General features: G+C 64.6%; 2 protein-coding genes across 6 annotated transcripts; both read left to right on the top strand.

The window, feature by feature from the left end:
* The first annotated feature begins 941 nt into the window (after positions 1 to 941).
* Positions 942 to 2,177, top strand: ATP6V1F (ATPase H+ transporting V1 subunit F). The gene is made up of 2 exons (XM_065668321.1): positions 942 to 1,178; positions 1,271 to 2,177. Exons 1-2 carry the CDS (start codon positions 1,021 to 1,023, stop codon positions 1,470 to 1,472), a joined length of 360 nt encoding a protein of 119 aa, XP_065524393.1. The 5' UTR covers positions 942 to 1,020; the 3' UTR covers positions 1,473 to 2,177.
* A 1,607-nt stretch (positions 2,178 to 3,784) lies between these two features.
* LOC136008674 (cadherin-related family member 5-like) lies at positions 3,785 to 15,915 on the top strand. Of its 5 annotated transcripts, none has more exons than XM_065668291.1 (16): positions 3,785 to 4,293; positions 4,960 to 5,049; positions 5,486 to 5,700; positions 6,694 to 6,753; positions 6,827 to 6,919; positions 7,486 to 7,572; positions 7,679 to 7,789; positions 9,369 to 9,539; positions 9,623 to 9,713; positions 10,469 to 10,575; positions 11,506 to 11,706; positions 13,052 to 13,162; positions 13,440 to 13,518; positions 14,292 to 14,479; positions 14,850 to 14,870; positions 15,427 to 15,915. In XM_065668291.1, the coding sequence occupies exons 2-16, from the start codon at positions 4,989 to 4,991 to the stop codon at positions 15,778 to 15,780; spliced, it is 1,950 nt and encodes a 649-aa protein (XP_065524363.1). In that variant the 5' UTR covers positions 3,785 to 4,293; positions 4,960 to 4,988; the 3' UTR covers positions 15,781 to 15,915. The 5 variants fall into 5 exon arrangements, with proteins under 5 accessions (XP_065524363.1, XP_065524352.1, XP_065524343.1 ...); XM_065668280.1 differs by having other exon boundaries at positions 13,052 to 13,231; positions 14,292 to 14,476; XM_065668271.1 differs by having other exon boundaries at positions 13,052 to 13,231.
* Positions 15,916 to 17,374: the final 1,459 nt, after the last annotated feature.

The following is a 17,374-nucleotide window of genomic DNA, read 5'->3' as shown; positions in this document are numbered from 1 at the left end:
CCGCTGTATTTCACTGGTGCAAACCAACCGACTGCAATCTCAGCAGCTCTCGACCTGTTGCGATTAGTTCTTGTTTGCTAATGAATTGCCGTTGGGTGATTAAAGACGTGTTTACCGAGCTTTAGCCGCAGTCAAGACACGTGTCCAGCGCTCGGAGGATTTACTGTGCGCTAACTGGGATGTTGAATTAAATTCTCATTAGAGCCCTTTAAACTGTGACCTGGGAAAGCTTCTCTGCAGCCAGTGGGTCCTCCAACGGCTTGCCCGCGTCCTCCTGGGTCTGCTGCCATGGGCAGCGCTGCTCCTAAGAGGGGGAGACAGTGTGGATCCTCCCGGCTCACTGCGGGGAGAAACTTGCTTCCATCTGCAAGCTAAAGGAGAGGAAAACCAGGATCCCGGGGCTCGGCTGTGTCGGTGGAGCAGCTCTGCTGATGCAGGCTCCCGGATGCTGTGCCCATTCTGACATGATGGAGGGGGTCCTGGGGTGACATAACCGAGGCTCCCTGCGGTGACATGATGGAGGACCCCCAAGCTGACATGGCAGGGGTGTCCCCATGGAGTTGGAGGGTGTCCTCATAGGGTTTGGGGGTGCCCCCATGGAGTTGAGCGGTGTCCCCATGAGGTTTGGGTATCCCCATAGGGAGCTGGGGGGTGTCCCTATGGAATCTGGGGTGACCCCATGGAATTTGGGAGTATCTCCACGGAATCTGGGGGGTCTCCCCATTGGCTTTGGGGTGTCCCCACGGTGTTAGCCCCGCATGCGCAATGCTGGGAGGTGGCCGTGTGGGCGGGGCGACAGCGGCGTTGCCCTGGCAACGAGGGTACGCGGAGTGCTCAGTTGGAGGCGTGGCCACGGCGACCACGCCGTACACGCCAGGGGGCGTGGTCACCGCGGCGGGGGCGGGGCCTCCCCATTCTCACCGCTCTGCGCCGGCGCGGTGGGCGTGGCTCCGAGGGGCAGGGGGCGTGGCCTGTCCCGGTTCCCGGCAGCCGGCGGCGGTGTCGGTGCCGGTGTCGGCCATGTCGGTGCGCGGGAAGCTGATCGCGGTGCTGGGCGATGAGGACACGGTGACCGGGTTCCTGCTGGGCGGCATCGGCGAGCTGGACAAGCACCGCAAGCCCAACTTCCTGGTGGTGGGCAAGGAGACGAGCGTGGCCGAGATCGAGGAGGCGTTCCGGTAGGCTCCGCTCCGCCGGGAGGGGCACACACACACACCGGGTAGGGATGGGGGGGGCCGGGTGCTGACGGGAGCCCCCGGCCCGCCCGCAGGAGCTTCCTGAACCGGGAGGACATCGGCATCATCCTGATCAGCCAGTGCGTGGCCGACCTCATCCGGCACGCCGTGGAGGAGCACCGCCGGCCGCTGCCCGCCGTGCTCGAGATCCCCTCCAAGGACCACCCCTACGACCCCAGCAAGGACTCGGTGCTGCGCCGCGCCAGGGGCCTCTTCTCCCCCGAGGACCTGCGCTAGGAGCGGGCCCCCCGGAACAGCCCCCATGGAACCCCCTTGGAACCGCCCCACGGGACCTCAGCCCTGCCCGGGAAACCCAGTTCCCCCCCCCATGGAGGTCCTGACCCCCCCTGTGGTGTCCTAAACCCCTCCTCCGGGACCCCAACCGCCCCCCGGGACCTCAGACACCGCCAGAGGTCCTGAATACCTGCCTTGGGACCCCAAAACACCCCCCGGCGTCCGAAACCCCACCTCCGGGGTCAGCAGCACCCTCGGGGGAGCTCAACCCCCACCCCCATGGACCTCAAAACCCTCTTTGGACCCCAAAATCCCTCCCTTGGGACCCTAAACTCCCCCCCCCCCCCCGCGCACCTCAGCCCCCCCCCCCCCGTGGTGCTGATGGGGGGAGGGTTGAGGCTCCCGTGACTCTGGGTCAGCAGCGCTGGAATAGGAAGTGCGGCCGCGGGGCTGCGTGATCCTGACTGGTCCTGAGTGATCCTGGCCGGTCCTGACTGCTCCTGGCTCGCTCTGCCCGCTCCCTGCCCATCCCTGCCTCGTCCTTGCCTGCTGCCCGTCCCCTCCTGCCTGTCCGTGCCCGTCCCCTGCCTGCTCCATGCCCACTCCTGCCCCATCCCTGCCCCCGAGTGGGTCTGGGACCCCCGGGACACTCGGCCGTCGGACCGTGCCCCCCCCCCCCGCGGGTCCCCAACACGAGCTGTCACCGCTGACGGCCTCCTGTGCTCTGTGGGGCGCGGTGTGGGGCTGGCCGGGGGGGAGGAGGTAGGCGGTGGGGCATGGGGGGGACAGGGACATAGGGTGGGGACATTCTGTGGGGCACAAGGGGACAGGGACATGGATGGAGACATGCTATGGGGCACAGGAACATGGAGTGGGAGCACGCTATGGGGCACAGCGGAAGAACAAGGACACACAGTGGGGTACAGGAAGATGGGGTGGGGACACGCTGTGGGGCACAGGGTGGGGGAGGAGCACACAATGGAGCAGAGGGAAGGGACAGGCCATGGGGTGGGGACAAGCTATGAGGGACATGGGTGGGAACACACTGGGGCACAGGGACAGCGGGACAAGGGCACGCTATGGGGCACAGGAACATGGGGCAGGGTCACGGGGGGCTGGACAGGGACACGCTTTGAGGGACACCCAGACCCTGGGTACTGACAGGGGGGTACTGACGGGGTGATGGGCACGTGCGCAAGTGAGGGGTAACACACATGTGCCTGCACACACACACACACACGTGTGCACACACATGTGCCTGCACATACACACACACGTGCACACGTACATGTGCCTGCGCATACACACCTGTGTGCACACACATGTGCCTACACACATACATGTGTGTGCGCATACACCTGTGTGCACACGTAAATGTGCCTACACATACACAAACGTGTGCACACACACATGTGCCTGCACATGCACACATACATGCACCTGCACGCACACACACATGTGCACACATACATGCACCTGCACACACACACACATGTGCACACATACATGTGCCTGCACGCACACACACGTGCGTACATAGTTGTGCACACACATACGTGCTTGCACACATCAGGACTTGCATGCATGTGCACACACGTGTGCATGCCCAGACACACGTGCGTGCACATGCATGCCCTTTGGCGTGCATGCACATGCCAGTGCACACACTGATGTTCACATGCGCGTATTAAGGCGCACACATGCACGTGCATCCATGCACCTTTGCCCATGTGCATACGTGCGAGCACACGTGCATGCAGATGTGAATACGCACACGCGTGCGTGCAGGCACCTTTGCATGCACTTAAATGTGCGTTCACGCACACGTGCACACGCACATGTGTAGACACACACATGCTCACAGACACATACACACGTGCACGCACACATCCCCCTTGCACGCACGCACACACATGTGCACACGCATACCCACGTGTGCATGCAGAAGCCTTCACATGCACTCCTGCATGCACACACACTCACACATGTACATAGATGCGTGCATGCACACACAGCTGCATGCATGCACACACACGTGCACATGCAATGCACATGCACACCTGTGATCAGCTGCTCCCGCATGCCCCGTTCTTGTCCCCAAAGCTGCTTAGTGCAGCCCCAACACACACACCCCCGTGAACTCACCACAGTGCACACACCCGTGCACACTCACCGGTTACAGGCAGGGATGGTGCAGGCAGAGGTAGCGCAGGAGAGCGCAGGCAGGGATGGCACAGGCAGTGAATACCACACTCAGGGGACTCCGTTCTGCACAGGCAGCATCCCCAGAGCAGATGGTGCAGGCAGCACAGGCAGTGCAGGCAGCGCAGGCAGCAGGCACGGGCAGGGGAGGTGCTGCGGCCGGGGAATGCTCCCGGCAGCACCCGCGGGTCGCATCCGCGGACAGGAGGGAGCTGCAGGCAGGAGACACCCCAGGGCAGCACAGGCAGAGCGGGCAGTGCAGGCAGTGCAGGCAGTGGATAGCGCAGGCAGTGCAGGCAGGGATGGCACATGTATTGAGACGCCCCAAGGTAGTGCAGGCAGAGTGGGCAGCACAGGCAGGGAATAACATAGGCAGAACAGGCAGGGAATAGCACAGGCACGGAGGGCAGCAGATATCCCAGGGCAGGCAGCACAGGCAGGACTTACCCCAGGGCAGGCGGCGGACACCCGGTGCAGGCAGCACTTACCCCGGTGCAGGCAGCGCGGGGCAGACGGGGCGGTGCGGGCAGGATTTACCCCGCACGGGGCGGTGCGGGCAGCGCAGCCCCTCCCCCCGCTAATCCCCCCCTCCCCCCCCGGCCGGGGCAGCAGCACCGGGCAGGTAACGGGGTCCGGGGGGCTCGGCGGGGGTCCGGGGGGGTCCCGGTGTCGGGGCGCAGTGTGGGGGACCCCAGTGCGGTGCTGGGGGGGGCGGGGTTGGGTGGCAGATGGGGATCCCCAGCTCTAATTAGCTAATGGGGGGGACGCGCCAGATGGTGGCCGCCCCCACAGCCTGAGGGTGTCCGGGGGGGCATGGGGGGAACTCGAGAGGGACACGGAGGGGACACACGGGGGACATCGGGGGGGGACACACGGGTGTCCCCTCGGCCCCCTGAGCCCCGAGACCACGGGGACGGGGGCACCCAACAACGGGGGATGCCCGGGGGAAGGGGGCAGGGGTGGGGACGAACTGGGACTGGGAGGTGGGGATGGGGACCCAGGGATCGGATCACGGGGATGGGTGCTGGGGGAGGCAGGATCACGGGGACAAGGGCAGGGGGACCCCAAGGTGGGGACACAGGATACAGGAATGTGGGGATGGAGACCCCAGGGATGGGCAATGGGGAAGGGGACACAGGGACAGGGACCTGGTGGGGGACAGGGATGGGGACCTGGGGCTGGAAGCACGGGACCATGGCTGCTGGGACGCAGATGTGGGGGCAATGGGATAAAGGGTAAGGACAAGGGACGGGGACGCGGTGCCAGCCCCGGTCCTTCCCCCGCGCAGGGCACCACCGAGGGTCCGTCCCTGTGCCCATGGCGGCGCCGTCCTGCCCGGCTCTCCTGGCCGCCTGCCTGGCGCTGCTGCTGGCCACCGGTGAGCGCGGGCTGGGGGCGGTGGGGACGGGGGGACCCAGCGGCTGGTGGGGACGGTGGCCGGGGCCTTGGGGACCCTGAGATGGGGTCACCAGGGAAGGGGACCCTGGGGATGAAGGCCCAAGGATGGGGATACAGGTGATGGGGTCACCATAGAATGGGGACCTTGGGAAGGGGACCCTGGGATGGAGACCCTGTGGGGTGACAACCATGAGACGTGGGGACCCAAAGAAGGGGACCCAGGGGACATGGTCACCAGGGGATGGGGACCCGAAGGCTTGGGGACCCTGGGGGTAGCTACCCTGAGGGATGGGGACCTAAGGGGATGGGGACCCAGGCGATGGGGTCATGAGGAAATGGGGACCTGGAGATGGAGCCGTGGGCCTGGGGCCCCTCATGGACATGCCCCACGCGTGCCCCACACCCTGCGGGCGCAGCACAAGGCGATGGCTGCGGCAGCTTCGGGAACGTGTTCACGGAGATCGCGGAGAACAGCGCCCATGGGAGCCTGGTGGCGCGGCTGCCGGCGGGGGGGGACGCGCCGGGGGCGCCGCTGCAGCTCTGCCTCATCGGCCACGACGCCGCCTGGTTCTACCTGGACGGGCGCAGCCTCAGGCTCAACGCGTCCAACGGGCGCGCGCTTGACCGCGAGGTGAGGCCGCCGGGAGCTGCCCAGCTCCAGCCTGCATCCACCCAACTGCCGCCCCGCCGCCAGCCTGCCTCCCTTGTGCCTCCGTCTATCCCCAATCCGCTCTCCAACCACCCTGCACCCATCCTGGGTCCGTTCTCCGTCCTGCCTTCGCGGACCATCCATCCCCCCAGTGGTCCTGCCTCCATTGTGCCTCCATCGTGTGTCCACATGTCTTCACCCACCATCCTGCCTCCATCCATCCTGCGTCCATTCTTCACCCATCCTCCATCCTGTATCCACCGTGTGTGCATCTGCCTCCGTTCTCCACCCTTCCTGCATCCCTGTGTCCCATCTGCATCCACTTCCCTCCATCATCCCTCCTTCAATCCACCTCTCTCCATCTTCCATCCTTTCTGCGTCTGCCTGTGTCCATCCTTCACCCATCCTCTATCCTGCAATAATCTTGCCCACCTCATATATCCACCTTCTTCCATCCTGCTCTGCCCATCCCTCCTTCATCCCTCCTCTGTCCAACTGCATCTTCCCTGCATCCATCCATCCATCCATCTTCCAGTGTCCATTCTCCATCCGTCCTTCATCCACTGGGGTCTGTCCTGGGTCTACCCTGGGTCCATCCATCCTGCACTCACCCTGGGTCCATCCATCCATCCATCCTGGGTTCATCCTGAGCCTATCTATCCCATACCCATCCCAGATACATCCTGCGTCCCTCCATTCTTTCTGCACTCATCCTGCGTCCATCCATCCATCCATCCTGTGTCCATCCTGCATCTACTACACCCATTGTGTGTCAGTCCTGTGCCCATCCTGACTCCACCCACCCATCCTGCACACCTCCTGCACCCACTTCCATCTGGTGTCCCTCCTCTCTCTACCCACTGCACCCTCATCCATCCAGCACCCACCTCCCTCCACCTGCACCCACTGGGTGAGGGACCCTCTTGGGGTATCCCTGGGGATCTCAACACCCCCCCCCCCGTGTCCCCTTTGCAGGAGCTGGAGTCCCCGGTGCTGATGGTGGCCCTGACTTGCGCTGAGGATGGCTTCTCCCCGGTACAGCCCCGGGCACCCCACGGGGCTCTGGGGGCTCCGTGGGGCTCGGTTCCACCATGGGTCACCTCCACAGGTCGAGTACCGGATCATCGTCCAGGTCCTCAATGAGAACGACAACCGGCCCCACTTCCAGGGAGCCTCTGACCTCACCCACAACGTCAGCGAGGTGACGGCATGGGACAGGGATGGGGATGGGGACGGGCATGGTCATGGTCTTAGGGACAAGGACAGGGACAGGGATGGCCATGGGCATGGATTTTTGATGCCATTGGGTGCCATTGGGTTGTGCTGGATGCCATTGACTGTTCTTGGGTGCTGTTGTGTACCTTTGGATGCCACTGGGTGCTGTTGGGTGCCGTTGAGTATGCTGGGTGCTGTTGGGTGCCGTTGGGTACTGTCATGTCCCATTGTGTTCCATTGAGTGCTATTGTGTGCCCTTGGATGCCATTGGGTCTCATTGAGTGCCGTTGGGTGCCTTTGAGCTCCATTTGGTCTCAGTGACTGCCGTCGGGTGCCATTGGATATCGTTACATCCCCTTGTGTGCCGTTGGTTGCTGTTGGGTACCATTGGATCTCACTGAGTGCCGTTGGGTGCCGCTGGATGTCGTTATGTCCCATTGGGTGCCATTGGGCACCGTTGAGCGCCACCATGTCCCACTGTGTCCCATTGTGTCCCGTTGTGTCCCCTCGGTCACCGCTGGTGCCGCTGCTCGCGCTGGGGACCGGCGGCAGCTGGCGGCCGTGCACTCGGTGGTGTTCAGCGCGCAGGCGGAGGACGCGGACGGGGACACGCTGATGTACGTCATCGACACGGCCTCGGTGAGCCGGGATCAGGGCGCGGGGCCGCGCGGGGCCACGCGGGGGTGGCCGTGCCGGGGGGGGGGGTGTCCGGTGCCATCTGCTGAGCCCCCGCCGCCGGCCCCAGCCCGACGCCAGGTTCTTCCGCATCGACCTCCCCAACAGCGGGAAGGTGGTGCTGGCGCGAGCGCTCGACTTCGAGAGCCGGCAGCAGCTGGAGGTCGTGGTCACCGCCGTGGTGAGACCCAGCCCCACCGCGGCCCCATGGAACGCAGCCCCACTGATGCGGGGCTGGGGACCTGCATTTCCACCCCGTGTCCCCGAGTCCTCTCCTGTCCTGCCACCTCCCCTCCTCCATGGCCGTGGTCCCCGTGGTTGTGGGCCTGGGGACCTCGCGGGCATGGCATGCCCCTTCTCCATCCTGTGTCCCCTCTCCCCACGCCATCCCCACCTCGTGTCCTTGTAGCTCCATGGTTGGAGGTCTGTGGACCTCCTGCCCCCGCTCCGTGCCCCTCACGTCCCTGCCATCCGCCTCGTGTCCATGAAGCCCCATGAAGGTGTGGGTCTGGGCACCCTGTGGACACACCACATCCCTCCTGCCCACCCTGTGTTACCCCTGTCCTTGCCACCTCCACCCCATATCCATGCAGCCCCATGGCCGTGGGCCTGTGGACCTCACGGACATGGCATGTCCCCTCTGCCCACCCCATGTCCCTCATTCCCTCTTCATATATCATCTCTATCCCACATCCATGTAGCCCCATGGCTGGGGGTCTCTCATGCCCACCCCAGGCCCATCCCTGGCTCTTCTGGGACAAGGGACGTGGGGCACAGGGACATGGGACGCACGCACGTGTGGTTGTGCCCCCCCGTCCCGCGTCCCCACTAATTGGGGGTGACTGATCCCCCCCCGCCCTCAATCCCTCATTTCCTTAATGGGACACAGCCCCCCCCCGCCAGCAGCAGGTGCCACGGGGGGGACCCAACAGGGAGGGGGGGTCCCTGTGTCCAGGGGCCCTGTCCCATTGGGACCCTGTGCCTGGGGGGCCCCTTGTTAGAGGGGAGTCCCTGTGCGATGGGGGTTCCTTCTCCAGGGTCCCTGTCCCACTGGGGGTCCCTGTGCCCTGGGTGTCTCTTGTCCCATGGGGTCTCTTGCCTTGGGGTCCCCTTTGTCAGGGGTCACTGTGGCCTGGGGCTCCCTGTGCCCTAGAGGGGTCTCTGTGCCGTGGGGGCTCTGGGCCTGGTTGTCCTTGTCCTTTGTCTGGTGTCCCCATTGCACGGGTGTTCCTGTCCCATGGGGCCCCTCTGGGGGTCCCTGTGCCACATAAGACATGCGTGTCCCCATGTCCATGTCCCTCTGTGTCCATGTATCCACATCTCCATGTACTCATGTCCCCGTGTGCCCATGTCTGTGTCCGTGTGTCCATGTACCTGTGTGCCTGTATGACAATGTCCCCATGTATCCATGTCCCCGTGTCCTCATATCCCCATGTCTATATCTTGACGTCCATGCCCCCATATATCCATGTCTCCATGTCCGTGTCCTCATCTCCTCATTCATTACCCATATCCATGTCCACATCCCCATGTCCACGTCCCCATCTCATGCATTACCCACGTCCATGTCCACATCCCCATGTCCACATCCCTGTCTCCTCACGCGTTACCCACATCCATGTCCACATCCCCATGTCCACGTCCCCATCTCATGCATTACCCATGTCCATGTCCACATCCCCGTCTCCCCACGCATTGCCCATCCCCATGTCCACATCCCCATGTCCCTGTGTCCCCCGGTGCCGGTGCCCGTGGCGCAGGAGATGAACACGCGGGAGCGGTTCAACGCGTCGGCGCGGGTGCGGGTGCAGGTGCTGGACGGGGACGATCAGTACCCGCAGTTCCTGCCCTGCGCCCCCCGCACCCACCGCGGCCTCACGCTCTGCACCAGCCCCGTCTACACCGCCAACGTCACCGAGGGGCAGCTCCAGGTGGGGCGGGGGGGGCACCCTGGGGGGGGTGGGTATAGGGGGGTCTCGTGGCTTGGCTGTGTCTGTGACACCCCCAAACACAGACGGGGCCCCTCAGCTTCAGCCCCGGTGATGTCTACGCAGAGGATGGGGACAGGGGGTTGAGGGCGGCCATCACCTACTCCCTACTGGCAGGTACGGGGGTGGGACATGGGATGTGGGATGCGGGATATGGGACGTGGGGTTATGGGATGTGGGGATAGGGGGGCATGGAAATGAACATAGACATGGGACATGGGGGTATGGGACATGGACATATGGGATGTGGCACATGGGATATGGACACGGGACATGGGAATATGGGGATGTGGACATAGTACGTGGACATGGGGACATGAGGATACGGGGATGTGGATGGACATGGCCCTGGGGATGCGGGGGGTGCGGGGACATGGTGGCACGGACACATGGACATGGGTGGGCTGAACGGTGGCAGTGCCGGGGGGAGGTCACAGTGCCAGGGTTCCCCATGTACCCCATTCCCTGGGGCAGGCAGTGCTGGGGGGAGGTCGCCATTCCGGGCGGATCTGCTTTGTCCCAATCCAATTGCCAGGATCCAATTTTATAAAGGGATTAGGCTGGGGGGGGGGGGGGCTAATCCCACCCCCATTATGAGGGGGGATGCAGGGTGACCATGGTGGGGCAGGTCAGCCCTAGAACAGCACCCCCCCCACTACGTGCGCCCCCCATATGGGTGTCTAATGGGGGGGGGCGCGTTGAGGACCATCCCTTAGTGATACTGGGGGAGAGTTTCCCACAATGCCTTGCGGTGACGGATGGACGGGGGGAGTCTGGTGTAAAGGGGAGGTTCAGGGGATGAGGGGGGGTCAGGGGGGTCAGGAGGTGGGGTGAGGGTGTGGGGGGGTCCACAGCTCACCCCCCCACCCCAGGCCAGGAGAGCAGCCGGTTCCACATTGACAACATGACGGGGGCCATCACGCTGCTGCGGGCGGTGGAGAGCAGCCGCCGGACCCCGGCCATCAGCCTCAGCATCATGGTGGGGGGCAAAGGGGCAGGGGGCTCATGGGGTTGGGAGGGGTGGGGGAGTCAGGGGGGTTAAGGGGGTTTGGGAGGGCGAGGGGGGTAATTGGGGTCATGGGGGGTGATGGGGGGGGTGGTTGGGGGGTCAGGGTGGGTCATAGGGGTGAGGGGGGCTCAGGAGGTTCTGTGGATCAGGAGGGGTCATGGGTGTCCCTCATCCCATATCCACATATCCCCATATCCCATACCCCGTATCCATATCTCCATATCCAATACCCCACATCCCATATCTCCATATCCCATACTCTATATCCATATCCCCCTATCCAATACCCCACATCCCATATCCATATCCCCATATCCCATACCCCCCATCCCATATCCCCATATCCTATACCCCGCATCTCATATCCCCATATCCCATACCCTATATCCATATCCCCATATCCAATACCCCACACCCCACATCCCATATCCCCATACCCCCCATGCCACATCCCATATCCCCACATCCCACACCCTACATCCCATATCCCCCATGCCACATCCCGTATCCCCACGTCCCACACCCCACATCCCATATCCCCCACGCCACATCCCATATCCCCATGCCCTACACCCCACATCCCATATCCCCCACACCACATCCCATATCCCCACATCCCATATCCCCATGCCCCACACCCCACATCCCATATCGCCATGCCCCACACCCCACATCCCATATCCCCACATCCCACACCCCACATCCCGTATCCCCATACCCCACACTCCACATCCCATATCCCCATACCCCACACCCCACATCCCATATCCCCACATCCCATATCCCATGCCCCACACCCTACATCCCATATCCCATACCCCACACCCCACATCCCATATCGCCACATCCCATATCCCACACCCCACATCCCGTATCCCCACGCCCCTGTCCCCGGCGCAGGCGTCGCAGGTGAACGATGTGACCAAGTTCGCGGTGGCTCAGGCCGTGGTGCGGGTGCTGGCTCCCAACCGGCACCCGCCGCGCTTCCCGCGCTCCTCCTTCCGCGCCTTCGTGCCGGCGGGCGCGCGCGAGGCCGCGCTGCTGCTCACCTACGGCGGGCACGTGCTGGCCCTGCGCGCGAGGGACCCGGACTTCCCGCAGGCACGGCCGGCGGCGGGGCTGGGGTGGGGGATGCGGGGCAGGAGGGCAGCGGTGTGGGGTGGAAAATGGAAAGGGACGTGGCAGGTGGTAAGGGATGGGGTGTGGGGAGCGATACGGGGTGGGATGGGGGAGAGGATATAGGAAGATATGGGACGGGATATGGGCAGAGACGTGGGATGTGGGATATGGGCAGAGATATGGGATGTGGGATGGGATACAGGAAGAGATATGGGACGGGATATGGGCAGAGACATGGGGTGGGATATGGGCAGAGATATGGGATGTGGGATAGGATATAGGAAGATATGGGGTGGGATATGGGCAGAGATATGGGATGTGGGATATGGGCAGAGATATGGGATGTGGGATAGGATATAGGAAGATATGGGACGGGATATGGGCAGAGACGTGGGGTGGGATATGGGCAGAGATATGGGATGTGGGATATGGGCAGAGATATGGGATGTGGGATATGGGCAGAGATATGGGATGTGGGATGGGATACAGGAAGAGATATGGGATGGGATATGGGCAGAGATATGGGGTGGGATATAGGGAGGGATATGGGATGGGTTTTGGGATGGGATATAGGAAGAGATGCGAGATGAGATATGGGATCGGTTATGGGCAGAGATATGGGGTGGGATATAGGGAGGGATATGGGATGGGATGTCAGATGGAATGTGGGCAGGGGATGGACATAGGGATGGAGGGGGTGGAGGCAGGGATGAGGGGTGAGGGAAGGGGATATGGGCAGGGGAAGGACAGATGGTTGTAGGGATGAGGGCAGGGATATGGGCAGGGGATAGATGCAGGAATGGAGGGGATGAAGGCAGGGAGCAGGCCAGGGTATGGATGGGATATGGGCAGAGATATAGGCAGGGGATGAGGGCAGGAAATGCAGGCAGGGATATGGGCAGGGATGCAGCCAGGGACAGGTTCAGGGGATGGGTGGACGGACGGATGTAGGGATGAAGGCAGGGATACGGGCATGAATATGGGTGGGGGCTGGATGGAGGCAGGGGTGTGGGCAGGGTCTGGGTGCGTTTGTGCTGGATTTGGGGGGGGTTGGGCCGGGGTTTGGGGTTTAGGCAGCTTTGGGCTGGTTTGGGCAGGGTCTGAGGTGGGCTCGGGTGGATCGGGTGGTTTGGGGATGGTTTGGAATCGGTTTGATGGGTTTGGGCAGGTTTTGGGTGGCTTTGGGCAGGTTTGGGGCCCAGCTTGGGTGGGTTTGGGTGGATTTGGGGTGGATTGGGGTGGGTTTGGGTGGGTTTGTGCATGTTTTGGGTGGCTTTGGGCGGGTTTGGTCAGAATTTGGGCAGGGGCTGAGGCGCATCCCCCGCAGGGTGTGAACCCGCAGGTTCGGTACAGCCTGAGCTCCAGCACCAACCACAGCCACGGCCAGCACCGGGACCAGCACCAGGAGCAGGGCCAGGACCATTCCCAGCTCTTCCAGGTGATGCCCAACGGGCTGGTGGTGGCCAGAGCTGACCTCCTGCAGCCGGCCCAGCGCTACCGCCTGCAGGTGGGACATGGGGGGCACTGGGGACATGGGGGGGGCACAGTGACCTGGGGGCACTGAGCCTGGAGGGCACCGGGTGTTGGGGGGCACAGGGGAATTGGGGGTCTTGGGGTGCTCTGGGCTGAGCTGGGGGGAACTGAGGCACCCGGATGGGCTGGGGGGGGTCCCTGTGTGTTCCCCCCCCCTGGTGCCACCCCCGTGTGCCCCCCAGGTGCTGGCGCGGGACGAGGAGTCGGGGGAGACCTCAAGCACCACGGTGGAGCTGGAGGTGCTGTGGCCGGGGCAGGCGGGTATGGAGCCGGGACCCCAATACTGGGGTGTCCCCTGCCCCATTGTCCTGTGAGCCCCAAAGATGGGGTGTTCCCTGCCCCATTGCCATGTGACCACCAAGGTTAGGGTCCCCCATTGCCCTATGACCCCCAGAAATTGTTCCCCCCTGCCCCATTGTCCTATGACCCCCATAATGTGGGCCCCCTCACCCCCGAAGTCAGGGTCCCCCTCACCTCATTGCCCTGTGATCCCCAAAGTGTTGGATGCCCCTGCCCCATTGCTCTGTTACCCCCACATATCGGGCTTCCCTGCTGCCTCATTTCCCTGTGTCCCCTAAAGTTGGGCTGCCTCTACCCCATTGCCCTGTGACCCCCAATAATAGGGTGTCCACCCCAACCCATTGCTTTGTGACACCCAAAATGTGGGTCCACCCCCACCGCTTTGTGCCCACCAAAGTCGGGGTCCCCCCATGCCCCATAGCCCTGTGACCCCCAATGTTGGGGTGTCCCCCCCTGCCCTATTGTCCTATGACCACCAGGTACGGGTTCCACCCCACCCCATTGCTCTGCCCCCCCCCCCCTTCAGATATAGGATTTGCCCCCCCCCATTACCCTCTGACCCCAAAAGTTGGGGTGTCCTCATCCCCCCACATTGCCCTTTGACCCCAGGTTTGGGTCTTCCCCTGCCCCATTCCCCTGTGCCCCCCAAAGTGTGGGGCTCCCCATCCCCAAATACGGGGTCCCCCCCGTTCCCCTGTGCCCCCCCAACCTGGGGTCTCCCCGTGTGCCCGCAGCGCCCCGGGACCCGTCGGACGCGGGCGCGGCGCCGCTGCACGGGGGCGCGCTGGGGGGGGCTCTGGCCGCGCTGCTGCTCCTGGCCGCCGCCGTCCTCTTCCTCCTGCTCCGCGCCATGAAGCGGCGGCAGCGGCAGCACGGAGCGGCCGAGCGGGCGGCGCTCGCCATCGAGAAGCACCCCAATGTGGTAGGGGACCCCCAGAACACCCCGCACCCCCCACCCCCGCCGTGCCCAGGCAGCCCCGAACCAGCCCCTGCACCCCGAAATACCCACACAGCAGCCGCAGCCTCCTCCGGTGCCCCTAAACCCTCCCCCGGACCCCCTGCACCCCTAAACCTCCCCTGGACCCAAGGACGCCCCCTTGCACCCCAAAACACAGCCTCGGACCCCCAACCCCCTCCGGTACCCCTAAAAGAGCCCCCGGGCCCTCACCTGGCCCCACACCTTAGAGGGGGCTCTGAGGTGGGAGCTCCCATCGGTTTGGGGCACAGGGAGGAGACCCCCCCCTTGTGCCTCAGTGTCCCCATCTGACCCCCCCCCCCCTCTGCTCCCCCAGAGCCTGCGCTGGTTCCAGCCGGTGAGTGGGGGGGGGGTAGGGGGGGCAAATGGGGGGGCTGCCGTGAGACACCCCAAAAGTGTCCTATGGGGGGATCCGAATAGGGGGTGTCCCATAGGGGGTGTCCCTGGGAGGGGTCTCCAAGTGGGAGTCCTATGGGGAGCGTGTCCCATATGGGGGTGTCCCATGAGGGGGAATTGTCCTATTGGGAGGGTACCAAGAAGGGGGTGCCCCATATGGAGGCATCTTTTCGGGGGGTCTTATGGGGGGTGGTCGATAAGGGGGGTATCCCATGGGGGTGTCCCCAAGAGGTGTTCTAGGAGGGAGGGGGTGTCCCATGGGGGGGAATAGGGGAATTGTCCCATTGGGGTGTCCCAAGGAGGGGGTCTCCCATATGGGGCTGTCCCATCGGCGGGGGTGTCCTAAGGGGGGTGTCGCAGAGGGGAGGATCCCATGGGGGGTTGGCCCCAAGGGAGGGTCGCACTGGGGAGGGTTGCAACGGGGGGGGTATCCCATGGAGGGGCCCTATGGTGGGGGGTCCCCCTCACTGACCCCCCCCCCCGTGTGCCCCCCCCAGGTCCCTGCGGGCAAATCCTCCCCGACACCCCCCAGTCTCTATTACCCCAATGAGGGGTTCAGCGAGGAGGGCTCGGATCCCCCCCCGCCCCCCCACCCGCCTCCGCCCCCCCCTCCAGCCCCACAGCCCCCCCCCTCCCCCAAACCTCAGGCCAACTCCGTGGGGCACCCGGTGGGGTCCCCGCCCCCCGAGGGGTCCCCGCCCCCCCCGCCTCCCAGCCCCCCCCGAGCCCCCAGCCCCGGGGAGGCCTCGGGGGGGGCTCCGGACACCCCTCCTTTGGGGGGGCCCCGGGGGGCGCTGCCCGCGCTGGAGGAGGTGAGCGAGGACAGCCTGGAGGAGGGGGGGGGGGACTGACCCCCCGGACCCCCCCAGTGTGCCCCCCCCCTTATTGCAGCTCCTGGAGGACTCCATTGAGTGTTGAGGATGGGGAAGGGGGTCCGGGGTGGGGGGGCGAGTTCTGGACGGTACCAATAAAGAGCTGGAGCGATACTGGGGGGCTCCTGTGATGATGGGGGGAATAGGGGGGCACAACGCCGGGGAGGGCAATGGGGGCATTGGGGGGGGGGGGAATGGGTGTGCTGGGGGCGGGGGGACAGACCCACGGGGGAGTAATGGGGGGCAATGAGGGGGCATTTGGGGGGGCACTGGGGGCATTCGGGGGGGCACAGTCCGCCCCGTCCTGCCCCCCCCCCTTTTTCTGGCCTCTTGGCGCGCCCCCACGTGGCCTTTCCTTGGCTCCGCACCCCGGTTGGCCACGCCCACTGTGGGCGGTGCCCTCCTGGACCCGCCTCTTAAAGGGGCCCCGCGCGCTTTTAACCTGGGGGGTCCCGGGGTCCCCTCGGGTGCCACGGGGGGATCTCGAGGTGGGGGGTCCCACGTGTGAGCCCCCCACGTCACCGACACCTCACGAGCGGCCCCCACTGGGTTGTACTGGGAGCACTGGGATGTACTGGGTCTGTGGGAGCGCTGGGTGGCGGGGGTGTGCCGGGGGTACACTGGGGTCCTGGGAGCACTTGGGGATACTGGGGTGCACTGGGAGTACTGCGGAGTACTGGGTTATATTGGGAACACTGGGCTGTACTGGGAGCGCTGGGAGATGGAAGCACTGGGTTATAATGGGAACACTGGGGTATACTGGGAGAACCGGGATGGACTGAGAGCGCTGGGGGCGCTGGAAGCACTGGGAGCATTGGCACTGGCAGCACTGGGGACCACTGCGCCACAGTGGGAGCACTGGGCCATACTGAGACACCCCAGTATGCCCCAGCTCACCCCAATACACCTCAGTCCTCTCAGTACACCCCAGTGCTCCCAGTCCAGCCCAGTGCACCCCAGTGCTCCCAGTACATCCCAGTGCACCCAGTACACTCCATCTCACCCCAGCACACCCCAGCCAGCTCCATTGCACCCTCCCTCCCCCTTCTCCTCCATTAATCTCCCCCCCCCCCCCCCCCCCCGTTAATCCGCTCCGCTCTAATCCCGGCTGTAAATGGCCCAAACGCGGGGGGGGACGGACACGACCCGGCCCCCCCCGAAACCGAGACCCTCCGCGGGGGGGGGGGGGGGGGGGGGCTGAGCCAAGGGGCGGGGCCACGCCCCCCAACGCCCAGGAACGGAGCAACCGGAGCTTCCCCGGGACCCCACCATGGACCCCCCCGGGCACCCCCCGGACCCACCCCACCCCATGGAGCCCCCCCCCCGCCGGTGCCGGGGCCCCCCCCCAGGCACACGAGACGGCTGCGCCGCGCTGCGGGCCCCGCTTGGGGGGCAGGTAATGGGGCGGGGAAGGGGGGGGCTGCGGGGGGTAACGGGGGGGGGCTAGAGGGCTATAAGGGGAAGGGGTGTAGCGACGAGGGGGGCTAAGTTATGGGGAGTCCCTGTGCATCACCCAGGAAAGCGGGGGGGACCCAAATTATGGGGGTCACTGTGCCACCATGGCACAAAGGGG

Source organism: Lathamus discolor, chromosome 1 (genome assembly GCF_037157495.1).
Source record: "Lathamus discolor isolate bLatDis1 chromosome 1, bLatDis1.hap1, whole genome shotgun sequence".
Taxonomy (NCBI): Eukaryota; Metazoa; Chordata; class Aves; order Psittaciformes; family Psittacidae; genus Lathamus; species Lathamus discolor.
This window is presented reverse-complemented; position numbering and strand designations above follow the sequence as displayed.

Bases quoted from the DNA above. Each gene is read 5' to 3' on its own strand.
- ATP6V1F (XM_065668321.1), top strand. From the start codon at position 1,021: ATGTCGGTGCGCGGGAAGCTGATCGCGGTGCTGGGCGATGAGGACACG. The intron at 1,179-1,270 runs GTAGGCTCCGCT...GCCCGCCCGCAG, and splicing joins GAGATCGAGGAGGCGTTCCG to GAGCTTCCTGAACCGGGAGG.
- LOC136008674 (XM_065668271.1), top strand. From the start codon at position 4,989: ATGGCGGCGCCGTCCTGCCCGGCTCTCCTGGCCGCCTGCCTGGCGCTG. The intron at 6,920-7,485 runs GTGACGGCATGG...GACCGGCGGCAG, and splicing joins TCACCCACAACGTCAGCGAG to CTGGCGGCCGTGCACTCGGT. The intron at 7,573-7,678 runs GTGAGCCGGGAT...CGCCGGCCCCAG, and splicing joins ACGTCATCGACACGGCCTCG to CCCGACGCCAGGTTCTTCCG.